General features: G+C 37.1%; 1 protein-coding gene across 5 annotated transcripts; it reads right to left on the bottom strand.

The window, feature by feature from the left end:
* Positions 1-564: 564 nt before the first annotated feature.
* LOC149267189 (uncharacterized) lies at positions 565-3,146 on the bottom strand. Of its 5 annotated transcripts, none has more exons than XM_089431818.1 (5): positions 2,928-3,146; positions 2,778-2,851; positions 2,006-2,477; positions 1,344-1,852; positions 565-667 (listed from the first exon to the last, which is right to left on the bottom strand). In XM_089431818.1, the coding sequence occupies exons 3-4, from the start codon at positions 2,355-2,357 to the stop codon at positions 1,713-1,715; spliced, it is 492 nt and encodes a 163-aa protein (XP_089287944.1). In that variant the 5' UTR covers positions 2,358-2,477; positions 2,778-2,851; positions 2,928-3,146; the 3' UTR covers positions 565-667; positions 1,344-1,712. The 5 variants fall into 5 exon arrangements, with proteins under 5 accessions (XP_089287944.1, XP_089287961.1, XP_089287929.1 ...); XM_089431835.1 differs by having other exon boundaries at positions 2,936-3,146; XM_089431803.1 differs by having other exon boundaries at positions 2,006-2,483; positions 2,928-3,145.
* Between the last annotated feature and the right edge of the window lie 11,278 nt (positions 3,147-14,424).

Genomic DNA, 14,424 nt, shown 5'->3' with positions numbered 1-14,424 from the left:
AAAGGGAGCAATGTTTTTTGCTATAGCAGTTTTGACGGATCATAGAAACAAGGACTCTAGAGTATATTAATATGATTCAATATTCAGAGCATAATATGGTACGCAGCATACATATCCTGTATGCTACATGTACGCAACGCCATTCTAGTGGAGAACGGAATGGAAATATGTTATGCAGCAGAGTACTCACCAAATTCAAATTTGGACAAATTCAATACAATTACAAAAAAAGTCCAGTAGAAAATTGGGAAAAAAGCTCAGAATATACCACTTAAAAGCACTATAAATCCTTTAAGTTTCCTTCCAGAATATATGGGCAAAGCAGCAGGCAACAAAACTTTGTAAGTTTCATTCCAGGATGTACGGGCCAAGCAGCAGAATGTACAAGCCAAGTGCAAAGTAATATGTAAACATCATATTCTTTATACAGTTACACAAAACTGGAGCAACAAACAACATTCTAGGGACAAGCAGCATGTTGGAGAATAGACAAAATTCCAGCTACCAATCACCAATCCTATCAAATAAGCATAGTCCAGCGTCAGATATGGTATCACAGGGCTCTGCATCAGCTTCTTGTTCTTGAGAATAAGTTGATCTCCATGACACAGGCACTGAGATTATGCATTCTTTACTATTTCGAAAGACTTGATCTTCTTGGAAAATGCTGCACCATGCAACACATGCCAAACGAATTGAATTATAGTTAATTATTCAAAGGCCAAATCAAAATTCCCAAGTTTTGGATCGTTTAGGTCTATTCGGCCGAATTTGCTATGGTACACCCTATTAGATCTAGGACTCTATGCTTCAAGAAGAAAATAAATGAACAGGAACCCAATTTCTAATTTGAAATTCAAACGTTGGAATTAAAGAAAACGATACACATATATAAGTCAATATTCTTTATTCATGTTAGCTGATTAACCAAACCTCTAACGGATAGTTCACAACTATTGAAACAATGTAATCATAGAACCAAGAAAAAATGTTAATCAATAGCTACTACATCATGGTTACCAAGCCAAATCACATGACAGATTGTTGCAAAATGACCTTGCGATGTTGCATCATCTTATACAGATTTTTCTTGGGTCATTGCAAAACAAGGAAATATATGATATGCACTCGTGATATATTTATTTAGCAAGAGTAACAGCCATAAAGAGTTCATTTTGTTTCAACTTCAAGATGATGAGGTTTCTGAGAAATCTGAGTCCTATAAATATAATAAATCTGACTAAATGTCCTTATAGGCTAAAATCAATAAAACGAAATAGCTCAAGAATTGAGACAAAAATCAATGATTTGGAAATATGAACAAAGTTTTCACTGTGTTATACCAGAATGAGACAATGCACACTCTAGGCTTTGTCAAGCTGTGCTATCAGTCTCCTTTCTGTTCTTTTTCTTTTTTTGAGAAATTTGTTCAGCATTCTCAGATTTACTTCTACTCCTCTTGCTGATGGGTTCAGTTAGATCGAGCTCCTGACTGATTTGCTGCATCCCTTGTCTCCTTTTTCAAATGTTCTTGTTGTGCAGACAAAGGATCCTGTTGAATATGATTATGAGGCTGCGGGGCTGACACTGAATGTGCATCATTTATATCTGACATTCCCCTTCCGGCTTCATGGGCATCCTTCACCTTTGTCTTTTCTATACCATGTCCAGCTGCACATGCATTCTCCACATCTGTCTTCTCTGAGTCCTTTTCAGGAGCACGTGCACCGTCGACAAGATTGAGATTCAGTTCCTTCTAATAGCTGATTATCAGATGCCAAGTTATCCGGTTGTGCAGTGGGTTGTTTGGAATCATTCTTCGCATTAACTTCAACATGCGATAACGAATTACCTAACATGAGATTCCAATGGAACAGTGGCAAGATCAGTAACATATAGCATCGTTGAGAGCAAAAGAAATGTAAGGATATTAAGGATATTAGAAGTTACATAAGGATAGCCGAGAAGAATGCAAATAGTTAGTTCTCCATCCACATCAACTCACAATATTGGGGGTCGTTTGCCTGAAGTACTTCAAATGCAGCCTTGGGGTCGATTGCCTGAAGTGCTTCAAGTGCAGCCTTGTTTTGAGCGTCCCTTTGATTGTTTGAAGGACCTCCAGTATAGGAAACCCCATTAACAACCACAGTTGCTGTAAAAATCCCTGTAAAACGATAACTCGGAGGCGGCATATTCTTCCTTGTAACAACTTCCGCAAGGATACCTTTAGGCCGTACTTTCTCCTTTTTGGTTGTCAGATTTTGAGAATTTGAGTGAGAATTGAAACTTACTTTGAACTCAACAATCAACCCTTGCGATTCCAAATCTTCGACAGCTGCCTTAGCTTGGGGATTCATACTTTGCGGCTTGCCCCATTGATTATTAGAGTGCACTTGAATTGAGGAAGATGGTCTTGGCCCTCATTTACAACTTCATAGAGAGGCAATGGCAAAGAGTTCTGTGCATATTCTTGCAATCTGTTCCTGAACACACCATTTCAAGAACTGAAATGAGACGAGAAACCCAAAAACAAGAGCTCGCCTGCAATACTAAATTTTCCCTAATTATTGCTGTATTTTCTTTTAGATAGCCCTATTTGTTGCCGGAACTGCCCTTATATAGCTCCTTCCATTTGCTACAATAAATAATAGTTTTCAGTGGCCGGTGCCGAAAAAAGGGTAGAAATCACTGATTTATATAAAGTAGCCTGATTTCGAGAAAAGGGTTTAAATGCTGTAAAAATTACACGAATCACACCGGTTAGCATGCATACATACCCACTCCATTCTTTTCAATTCTGCCCATTCCCTGTCGATAATGGATCATTTTCGGGCACATTTGCCTCAACCATCTGTACAGAGAATAAATTAATTTTGCCGAAGAAAAAACCAAAACAATGGCATTTTGTGTTATGAATAAAAACTTACACATTTACCCGTGTCTATAACGTTCTTTCTTCAAAGGGCCATGCCACGATGGTGTTAAGAAAAAAAACATGCAACCAGCAAAAACTTTCACACCTTCAGAATTCAAAACGAGCAGCGTGGTGTGGAGAGGGTAATGGAATTTAGGATTAGGGTTTTGAAGGAGGGGGTATTGGAATTTAGGTTTGGGGTTTTGATGGAAGAGGTTGCACATTTATCACGACACTTTGCGTGTGAATCAGGCTGGACACCACGAGCCACATTGCATGCGGACAGCAACAGACTTTGTTTGCTTGCACGTACATTCTGCAGGTTTAAGTATAATGATCCATTCACAGCTGCAGGTTTGACACTTTGCGTGTGAATCAGGCTGTACACCACGAGCCACATTGCATGCGGACAGCAACAGACTTTGTTTGCTTGCACGTACATTCTGCAGGTTTAAGTATAATGATCCATTAACAGGTGTAGGTTTGACACTTTGCGTGTGAATCAGGATGGACACCACGAGCCACATTGCATGCGGACAGCAACAGACTTTGTTTGCTTGCACGTACATTCTGCAGGTTTAAGTATAATGATCCATTCACAGCTGCAGGTTTGACCGCGGAACCGGCCACTGATAACCAACCGTTGCCACAGTTTTGCCCCAAGTAGGGGTTTAATTACACCGCGAGTCTTATAAGTTTGATATGGCCTTACGACATAACGCTGGGCTACTTTAATAGTTTCTAGAAGTTTTTTCTTATCTGATAGATGGAGAGGGTAATGGAATTTGGGGTTGGGTTTTGATGGAAGAGGTTACACATTTATCACGGCACTTTGCGTGTGAATCACGCTGGACACCACGAGACCCTTTGCATGCGAACAGCAACACACTTTGTTTGTTTCCACATACATTCTTTTAGTGGTTATAAAAATAAAAGTAAAAATCAATTATTGGAAAAGGCTATGTAAAAATCGAATTCTCTCAAAGATCGAATCTCTATAAGAATAATATAAAAAATCTTAATTAACGCATACAAGTTCAAAGTGGTATATTCATTTCCCAAAAAATACACCATGGATCTCTTAGAAGGGAAGTTGTGAGTATGGATTTTATCCAACTCTATTGAGGCAAATTTAATAAGGTAGTAGTAAAAAAAAAAATTAATAAAATTTTCTTTTATATAAAAATCAAATTCTTTCAAAATTTCTAAAAATATGTAATAAAAAAAAAAAATTAGTTAACAATAATTTCAGTTGTAAGAGAGAACACAGTGTAAGGAGCTTGTAGGAGGAATTACTCGCATAAAAGTTTTCGCATCACTTTTCAAGATACAACTACTTTGGAGAACCAATTGCAATTAAATATGAGTGTGACTAAGGTATGTTCTTTTTTTGGGTGATGTTTTTTAAAGCTCTTTGTAATGTTGCAGTGTTCAAGGTCTTGCTATAGTGAGTAATGTCATAACTAATTAACAATTTTATGATATTTTTTTTTTTAAGTTTTGATAATATTTTTATGGAAGGAGGAAAAAGCCTTCTTCACAGGAGTTTTCAAGATAAAACGACTTTGGAGAATCGATTGCAACTTAAGGTATGTTTCTTTTTAGGGTGATGTTTTTTAAAGTTCTTTGTAATGTTGCAGAGCTCGAATTTCTTGAGTTTAGGATAGCCAACCATCCTTAAATTATTTAGGGACTATAGATTAAATTGCAGTCTTTAAAGTCTTGAAGTAGTTAGTAGTTACAGCCATCCTTAAATTATTTAGGGACTATAGATTAAATTGCAGTCTTTAAAGTCTTGAAGTAGTTAGTAGTTATCTAAGTCACGGATGATTAACATTTTTATAAATATTATTTTAAATTTTTTTTTGTTGGACACCTAATCATTTATGGATTGGTGTGGAATGTGAAATGAATCCAAGGGTCACACCAATGTACTATCTATATATATATATATATATATATATATATATATATCATTGTGGATAAGATATGCAACTCAATGTTTATCATTCGTATTCTGCCTCCACCATGTATGTGTTTAACATGGTATCATAGCAGATACATTCATAATCTACTCAATCTTTTGTGAGCCACTTATTTTTATGGCCTGTGTAAACCTGTCCATCTCTCTGTCTCTGGTTATTTGTGTAAGGTTTCAAGGTTTTCTCACGTGTATTTTTCCCACATTGGTGTTATGGTGCAATGTCGTGAAAATTGATGCAGAGACTAGACTATTAAATGTAATATCATTGAATTTTATGCATTTCGATGGTAAATTTATGGGATTCATTCGGCAACATAGGATTGGACTGTGGATACCTATTTTCTAATTTTGAGATTGATTTTGAGATGGATAGTTTGGAAGGGTATTTTTAATTGGAACATTGTAGAATCTGTTTGCTTTCTGCATTTGGGCAGTGATTGAGGTGTAGAGATTAACGTCACTCTTTCTTCAGTGTCAGTCTTTCTTGCATTTCATTTATTTACTTATTATATTTTTGGTGCCTACTTGAATAGTCTCCTGGTGGCCGTTTCTTTGTTAGTGATTCAAGCCTTATCTTGGCAACCTCCAAAATGCCTCTCGATTGTCCTATAGGTAATTCTTAGATGGGTGGTGTCTAGATAATAATAGAAATGGTAAATAATACAGAATCCCAATAATCTACACACAACCTTGCCTCCACTGAATGGTTCCCTCAGAACTACATTTGAGTGTTTTACCTACAGACCTAAGGCACTTGGCTACAACTCTACCATTCTTCTTCAGCCACTCAGACCTGTATGACTTGTCTGCCAAGTAATGTAGCCCTGGTATAAGCACGCATAACGCACAATAATATGTTCATTTAGTGTCTTCCATGCACGCGCTTCATAACAAATCTGCATTATCGCCACTACCATCTTTCAAGTTCTAGAAACACAACATCAAGCCTCATCTTCTTCTGTATATTTGAAAGAGATTCTATTGCAACATCCAATTTGCCTTCCTAAAGGGCTACTTTCCTCTGCGCGGCAATTTCATGGTCAATAGAGTCTAGATTCATGTTTTTTATGTCCCATCTGCTAAAGACGATGCCATTAGGATCCAACAGTGGAAGAAGGCTCTTGAAAGGAGCATGAATCTCATCACCATTAAAGGATCTGATTCTGCAGGTTGAAGCTTGTGTGAGGGAACCAAAATAATTTGCCTGCTATACTTTATCCTTTGTCACCCACGAGGTTCCTTCTCTGTTTGCAATCACACCCTTGGTGAGACTGGATAATAGCTTTGATTACTCCCAATAATTGAGCGCAAAACATGGAAAGAATATGGAAAGCCTCGTGCCTAAATTACTCCTTGCCTCAGTCTAGACTATAACATCTCTATCCTCGTGTCAATTCATTCCTTTTGAAGTGGGTGCTCATAATTCCTTCTTCTTTCCAGAAATCCTTCTTTTAGGAATTTCTCTGCCATCTACTTAGCTCGGTAGAGATTCTTGGCATCAAAGGCTTACACAGTACATAAACACTTTCACTTTCGCTTGTCTATCCTTTCCAATCCTCATTCTACGTTCCATCTCATTCTTGCTGACTCTTCATCATCTATGCGTATGCTTGTCATCCAGGAATACAAGTGTGTACACTAGTTGTGAATGTGTTGAACATTCTTGTGAAATTGATTGAAACAGTGCATGAAATATCTGATAATACACATAGTGTGTGCTTGGTGGACTTTCTTGGTACGAAGAAACATTTCGATGCATTCCCTTCTATTATTACATTAAATGGAGTAGTGAATGGTTCAAACATTTGTGGTTCATTGATTTTGTTGTCTCCAGCAATTGTGCCAGATTCGAACTACACTCAGTCGTTGTTGGAAATTTTGGCTGCTATGAAATTATTTCAGGCGGATGGTCAATGAAAGCACTGGTAGCTGATCGATAATTTGCATCCTCTCATTGTGTGGGATCGCTCATTCCCGAGTTCCATAGATTCACATGCCAAATGGTGTCAGATGAATTATTTTGATGTTGTGATGGAATATTCTACAACAAATAAACATATACATTGGAAATTTATGCTTAAGAATCAATCTGATTTATCTATGTCATAAAATTTCTTGTAGAAAATGGTTTTTTTTAGTTGAACCGATAAATTCATGGCCTCGTTGTAGATCTAGTGAAAGCCTCAAGGCATTTGTATATTTTGAAAATGGAAAGTGAAGTCATTTCATAGGGCAAAGTACTAATTATGTCTCTTGGACTGCTAAGAGAGTGTTTTTAGGGCGCTGATGCTGGACAAAATTGAACTAGTTAAAGAGTTTATGTCAAGCCTCCTATATCTGAACATAAAAAATATGGTGGAATTACAAGAAAATTTTAAGTTTTTAAATGGATCAAATTGACAATATATTAGAGTTATTGAAAAATCTAATCATGTCTACTGTTGAAAACACCATTAAAATCAGTAAGGACACTATTTCTGATATTCAAATTTCTCTTAAACGTGCACAAGAAAAGATTGATTTTTTGCAGCTTGAATCTCAATTACAACAAGAAGAATTACAGCAGTGGAGTCATCATTCTAAACCTGTTTCTCTTCAGAACATTGAAACAGACTCCCATAAACAACAAGTCAATAAAATTATTGTTAATTCAGATCCAGTTCCCAATGAAGCAACAGAGTTACATGCAGAAGCAGAAAGCCATCCAACACTTCCCAATCCAATCATCAAACCTTGGGAAGAGATTGTCCATAAAAAGCACAAAACTGGTCTTGGATATGACAAGGACGTGTCCTTCCATATTCCAGATTGCTCAAAGCCCATCTAGTTTCAAAGTGTTGGATTTCTTCATGACAACTCACCTTCAGTTGTTTCAGATTCTAGTCCTCTTCCACAACAACCAAAAGTTATTAAATTCCAACACTGTGACCGAATTGGCCATATGAAAGATCATTGTTTGATCTTCATCCATGTGAGCACTATCATAAAACCACTCATTCTTCAAACATATGCTCCAAAAACAAGCCTCCTGCAAGAACGAAGATTAATCTTGGATGGATCGCTTCTTAGCAATGGACTTCAACAACTAAGAAGATATTTCAGTCATATGTCAGAATTTCTTCTAGACTATTAAAAGGTCTTACAGCTGAGTTTTCTCCATCATCTTACCTTGTATCTGACCGGGGGGGGCGAAGTGATGGTCATCTACAAGCTTCAAAGCAACATCAAGCAAGCCTGAGCCACAACCTTCCATACCAGATTCAGAATTGTAGCTAGAGACAAAGATGCCCTTGAGCATGCCTTCAATTGGTGATCAAACTTAAACCATCTATGCAGGGTTGAGACATCGATTCAAAGAATTGGGGACACTTCTTCTAACAGAAGACTTCAACTTCTTGCCAGTTTTGGAAGAGTTCTAGGAATTGCTTTAAGCATTCAAGAGTTAGTGGTCATCCTTAAACCATCACAGGTTGAGACCTCCCTTTTCAGGTTGAGGTTCTCCCTTTTTATGCGGGGTGAGACCTCCCTTTCAAGGTTGAAGGTTTCCTTCTTTAAAACATGAGGAGCACTTCCTTTAGCAAAGTTCCAAATTTGGAAGAGTTCGAGGAACTGCACTAAGTGTTACAATATCGGTGGTCATCCTTAAACAACCCCCCTTATACCAACATTTTAGAGAGCACATTCATCCTAGTGCTGACATGTATATTTTTGCACATTTTGTATTACAACTCATACATACCCCTTCGGATTGAAGGGGGGAATGTTGGACACCTAATCCTCTATGGGTTGGTGTGGAATGTGAACAACCACTGGAGCCTAAGAGACCACTTGGAATATGAATCAGAGTCACACCAATGTACTATATATATGTATTATTGTGAATAATATATGCAACTCAATGTTTATCATTCATATTCTGCCTTCACCATGTATGTGTTTAACATTTTTAATGTTTTGATAATTATTTTACAAATCCAAAAATGTCATTATACATTACATATTTTGGTAATTTAAAAAAAAAAACACCTCAGTTTTTCATAGGGTTAGCAAATTTTCATAACATTCTCGTGAAATCTCTAATTTTCTAAGGATTTTTTTTTTTACCTATTGGAATTATGATTTTGCCATTTTTTTTGGTAATTTTTGATCTATACAATTTCTTGAAAAATTTACTCAAAAATCATAAAAATTTCATTTAAATTCATTTCCCCTAATGTAATATGGTTACCCGTATCGTTTAGTGGTTAAAAAATAAAAATAAAAATCAATTATTGGAAAAAGTTATATAAAAATCAAATTCTCTCAAAGAGCGAATCTCTAAAAGAATAATATAAAAAAATCTCAATTAACGCGTACAAGTTCAAAGCGTGGTATATTCATTTCCAAAAAAATACACCATGGATATCTTAGGAGGGAATTTGTGAGCATGGATTATATCTAGCCCTATTGAGGCAAATTCAATAAGGTAGTAGTTTAAAAAAAAAATTAATTAAATTTTATTTTATATATAGGACACCTAATTCTCTAAGGGTTGGTGTGGAAGCTGAATAGTCTAAGGAAGTCCAGGAAACCTTGGAATATGAAACCAAAGGTCATATGAATGTACTATAATGTATATCATTTGTTAATAATAGATATACTCTCATGCTTATCTTTAATATTTTTTTGTTGCCATGTATGTGTTTAACATGGTATCAGAGCGGGCGATTTCCTGCCCTACTCAATTTTGAGCCCCTTGTTTTTGTGAGCTTTGTGTGCATGCTTATCCGGCAGCTCTGCCCATTTGTTCAAACTCTGGTATATTCATTTCCGAGAGAAAATATACCATGCATCTCTTATGAGAGATGCTAGGAAGTTGTGAGACCCGGGGAAGTTTTGAATAAAAGCCATATTAATCTTGTATATAAATATCAACCCTACAAAGTATGGAATTGACATTGATCAAAGAAATTGGACGATTTGTTCTAACTAGCTATATGACCCAATAAGCCTAGATGCCAAGCCAATAGGCCTCTCCACTACCCTTGCTAATACTAATACAACAGACCAAGGTTGAGGTTGTGATAATAATGAATTTGTGGAAGCAGCAGCTGGAGTGAGAGTGCTTACACTTTTATGCGATGTTTTTAACAAATATTTCTTTTTGCAGGAGAGAAATTTCAATGACTAAAACATTGTAGAAGACAAAAACGAATAGGAGTTGTGGCCATTATTTAACAAAGATACAAAAAAAAACCCTTGAAAAAGTTACCCTTATGAAGATAAAAGAACCAAACCACAAAGGAAAAAAAACAATGGTTTGATAAGGCTAGGCCTTTATCTACAACAATGTTCTCACCTTGGTTGAAGCCCAACTCTTGTCTCAGCTCTAGAAACTACACTGTTTGACTTAGAAATAAGAAAACTAGTTACCTGGTTGTTAATACCATTTGCATTAGCCAACAAATAATATGACCATAATTACTGTCGCCTTTATCTACAACAATGTTCTCACCTTGGTTGAAGCCCAGCTCTTGAAATCACATTGTTTGACTTAGAAATAAGAAACTAGTTATCTGGATGTATTTTGGAGGTCTCCAAATTGTTTCGTTAGTACCATTTGCATTAGCCAACCAATAATTGGTTTCACACCTTGATTTGTGTCCATCAGCCGAAGTCTAGAGTACATTAAGCTCATGTTCCCAAGCCCACCGTGAATCTGAACTGTTACTTGGGTGAGTGAAGTAATGGTTGACCATGGAACTAAGGTTAACTTAGACATTGGCTTCCATTGCTCAAATGAACTAGACAAACAAACAAATAGAATGAGAAATTAAGGGGCTACCACTAGATTGAGTATGGTTTTAGGTAAAAGGCGAAAGAATAGTTCGCTCTATCTACCTCCCCACACATCAGCCCTACCTCGGCAGGCAACATTACTATTCGTCGGAAGCAAAACCGAGGTAGCCGACATTTTCTAGGGGTGAAACAAAAATATCTCATCCACCTCTCCAATGGACCGTTCCCTTGTTGATGTTTCAATTGAAGATTTTTCTTCCTTTGGTCCCTTAGAGCACGACAACCCGATGATCTGCTCCCATGACCCGCATCATATCCCTAAACATTTGGGGTCTAGGGGCTGGCCCAAAATATTTAGCTCTCAAGAACCTACTCTTCTCTCTTCACCCATATATCATTCTCATACATGAATCTATGCATAATGTCACACAGGTTGTTCTATACTGTCATAAAATGTTCCCGACTTGGTACATTTCTGCAACTGCTTCTTCAGGTCTCTCTGGGGGCCTGGTGGCCTTATGGGATCCTTCTTGAGTTTCCGTAAAGGCCTTTTGGTGTTTTGCAGGTATTCTGCTGGAAGCGAGATTTCGTGGAATACCTGGCCATGTTCACATTCTTAATATTTATGCCCCCTACAAAGACCGATTCATTTTTTGGGATTGTCTTTTCTCCTCTGGAATGATGGAATTGGTTTCTCTTATTATTGTGGGTGACTTGAACTATACCATAAGTCGTGATGAACTATGGGGCCGCTGCAGGAAAATAGACCCTTTGGTCGGATTGATTCAAGATACTATCCTCATGCATAATTTTGTGGACATATGCCTGAAAAAAATTGCTCCAACATGGGATAATGGTCGTACTGGAACGACATATGTGGCCAAGAGACTAGATTGCTTTCTAATCCATGAACAGTTGTTAGAGCGACTTGGGGATGTTCACGCTGGAACCATCAGTAACTTCATTTGTGACCATATGCCTATCTCGCTGCAATGGAGGAAAATAGGCATCCTTATGGGCATTCCCATTAAATTCAACCGATTCTAATAAGAAGATCCAGATTTTAATAAGCTTGTACTGGACACCTGGGGTTTACAAACTCTTCCTGATACTCCCCCTATGGTTAATCTCCTTGACAAGTTGGATTCCCTCCGTGGGGATGTCAAGCTCTGGCAGAAACAGAAGCAAAATGGCCTCAATAAAGAACTTGTTGATATACGAAATGAAATTGTTCTGATCTTGCCTAAAATGTCCTCCCACTGCCTTCCTGTGAAGATTAGGCTCTGAATACATGCAATTGAACTCCGTAAGAAGAACATTCTTTCTATTGAGGAATCTTCAAGGAGATTGAAAAGCAGGGCGACCTGGATAAATGAGGGTGACCGCAATACTAAATTATTTCATCGGTATGCAAATCACCACCGCAACATAAACTCCATCTGGGAGATTATGGATGAGGATGGACAAGTTCATCATACACAAAAAGGTATTTGTAATGTTGTTGTTCATTATTTTCAGAAGGCATATGAAAAAAATGATAATATAGTGGCAGAGGATCTAATTTGGGGGATAGAGCCTTATCCCACTATGTATGAGGAAAAACAAAATGAAGAGTTCTACAAGGACGTCATGAAGGAAGAACTTCTGAATGTGCTAAAATATTTTAAGAGTGATAATGTCTGGGTCCTGATGGATGGATGATTAAACTCTTTACACATTTTTTTTAACTTTTAAAAAAATATCTTTTGAGCATGGTGGAGGAATCCAAGTCCACGGGAAAAATACATTGACACATCACTTCTACATATATCACTCTCATTCCAAAGAACAACAATGAAAAAAATTTCTCAGAATTCGAGCCTATTTCCCTATGCAACATTATATACAAAATCATTTCAAAGACTATTGCAAGTAGAATGCAAAATACTCTTTCGTGATATATCTCTCCAGAACAACATGGATTTCTCCATAATAGGCTCATCCACGATGTTGTTACAAACATGCAAGAGAGTATGCATTCGATCCACACCAAGAAACTAAATGCGGTTATTTAGTAGATTGACCCGAGGAAGGCATCTGACTACCTGGATTGGGGCTTCCTTAGGTGTGTCCTTATCAAAATTGGACTAAGACCTAGACGTATAGATTGGATAATGGCATGTGTGGAAAATGTAAATTACGTTTTCATAATAAATTGTTATCCAACAAAATATTTTCGGGTTGCTCGAGGTCTGTGGCAAGGATGTTCACTCTCCCTCCTTCTCTTCATTCTAGTAATGGATAGCCTAAGTCTGCACATAAAAAGAGCGGTTCTGGAGGAACAGTTCCGGCCATTGAAGATGGGAAACAACATCAACATCTCCCACATTCTTTTTTTTTATGATATTCTGATCCTGGGTATGCTCTATCAATTTTCCTGGTTATGTCTCTTTAATATTTTCAACAAACTTGCAAATGCTACAGGATTGCACATAAATAATAGAAAATTTGTAATATATCATGGAAATTGCGACATGGAGGTTATCACACATATAGAAGGTTTATTTGGCATTAACACAATGTATGTTAAAAAAAATATGAAATACCTTGGATATCGCTTAAAACCCTGTTGTTACAAAACTGTTGATTGGCAATGGATTATTGACCGTTTCTTCAAAAAGATATCTGGGTGGGAGTTCAGATGCCTTTCATTGGGGGGAGATTCGTCCTCACCCAAGTAGTGTTAGCACAAATGGGGGTTTATTGGGCTCATCTATATCACATCCCTGCATCCATTTTTGATGAACTAAACTACTTAACAACAAACTTCATCTAGGGGGTAACCATGAAAGGAAAAAATATCATCTGACCAAACTATCCAGCATCAATTTCCCTAAGGAATTGGGTGGATGGGGGATTATGGATCTTCGTAGATTTGGTGGAGAAATGTTGATGAAATATTTATGGAGGGGTTTATTTGGGGATGGCTCCTGCAGAAAAATCATTCAGCACAAATACCTCAAAGATAAATATTTTAGGTTTTGGTACAGAAAGGGCACCATAGGCATCAAGCAGGGATCTGCCATTTGGCAAAGTTCTCGGAAGATGGATAAACTCTTCTTTCAACAACTTGCATGGAAATTTCAAACTGGGAATTGTATCCTCATTGATGTTGACCCAATCTTTGGTGCTGGGGAGGAATGCTTCATCCTTGAGAACATCAAAAATCACCTAAATAGACAGGACATTTATTTATGGGGTCAAGCCATAACAGATTGGCAAGGTCCACTTCCCATTTGGAAAGAGGCTCACTCTCTTGGCCTTAATGACCATATGGATATGGAGTGGAACAATATTATAGATACTATCAAACACATCGGCATCTGTCGCATAGGTTATTGAGACTCAATCATTTGGAAAGGAAAAATGTCAGCTGACAATATCATTTTTGCAGATACATATTCTACTCTTTCCAGGTTGATGACATTACAAGCATGACTACAATTCCCTTTTTCCTTTTGGAAAACAAAAATTCCAAATAAAATCATCATCTTCTCATGGTTGGTTTTCCACAATACGAATCTTATTTGGGAGAACCTATAGAAAAGACAATGGCATGGGCAGGGTATATGCTCTATTTGTAAAAGTGACACTGAAAACAACAATTATATTTTCCTTCATTGTCGACATACTGTTCAGGTATGGAAGAAACTGTCTAAAATTTTTGGTTTTCAATATATCCTTCATTCCTCCATCAAGGAGTCCCTAA

Source organism: Pinus tabuliformis, chromosome 6 (genome assembly GCF_031772625.1).
Source record: "Pinus tabuliformis cultivar Carrire ecotype Pingquan chromosome 6, CPIR1, whole genome shotgun sequence".
NCBI lineage: Eukaryota > Viridiplantae > Streptophyta > Pinopsida > Pinales > Pinaceae > Pinus > Pinus tabuliformis.
This window is presented reverse-complemented; position numbering and strand designations above follow the sequence as displayed.

Coding starts and splice junctions, on each gene's coding strand:
- LOC149267189 (XM_089431818.1), bottom strand. CDS start 2,357: ATGAATCCCCAAGCTAAGGCAGCTGTCGAAGATTTGGAATCGCAAGGG. Junction 1,853..2,005: donor GGCAAACGACCCCCAATATT/GTGAGTTGATGT, acceptor ATCTCATGTTAG/GTAATTCGTTATCGCATGTT.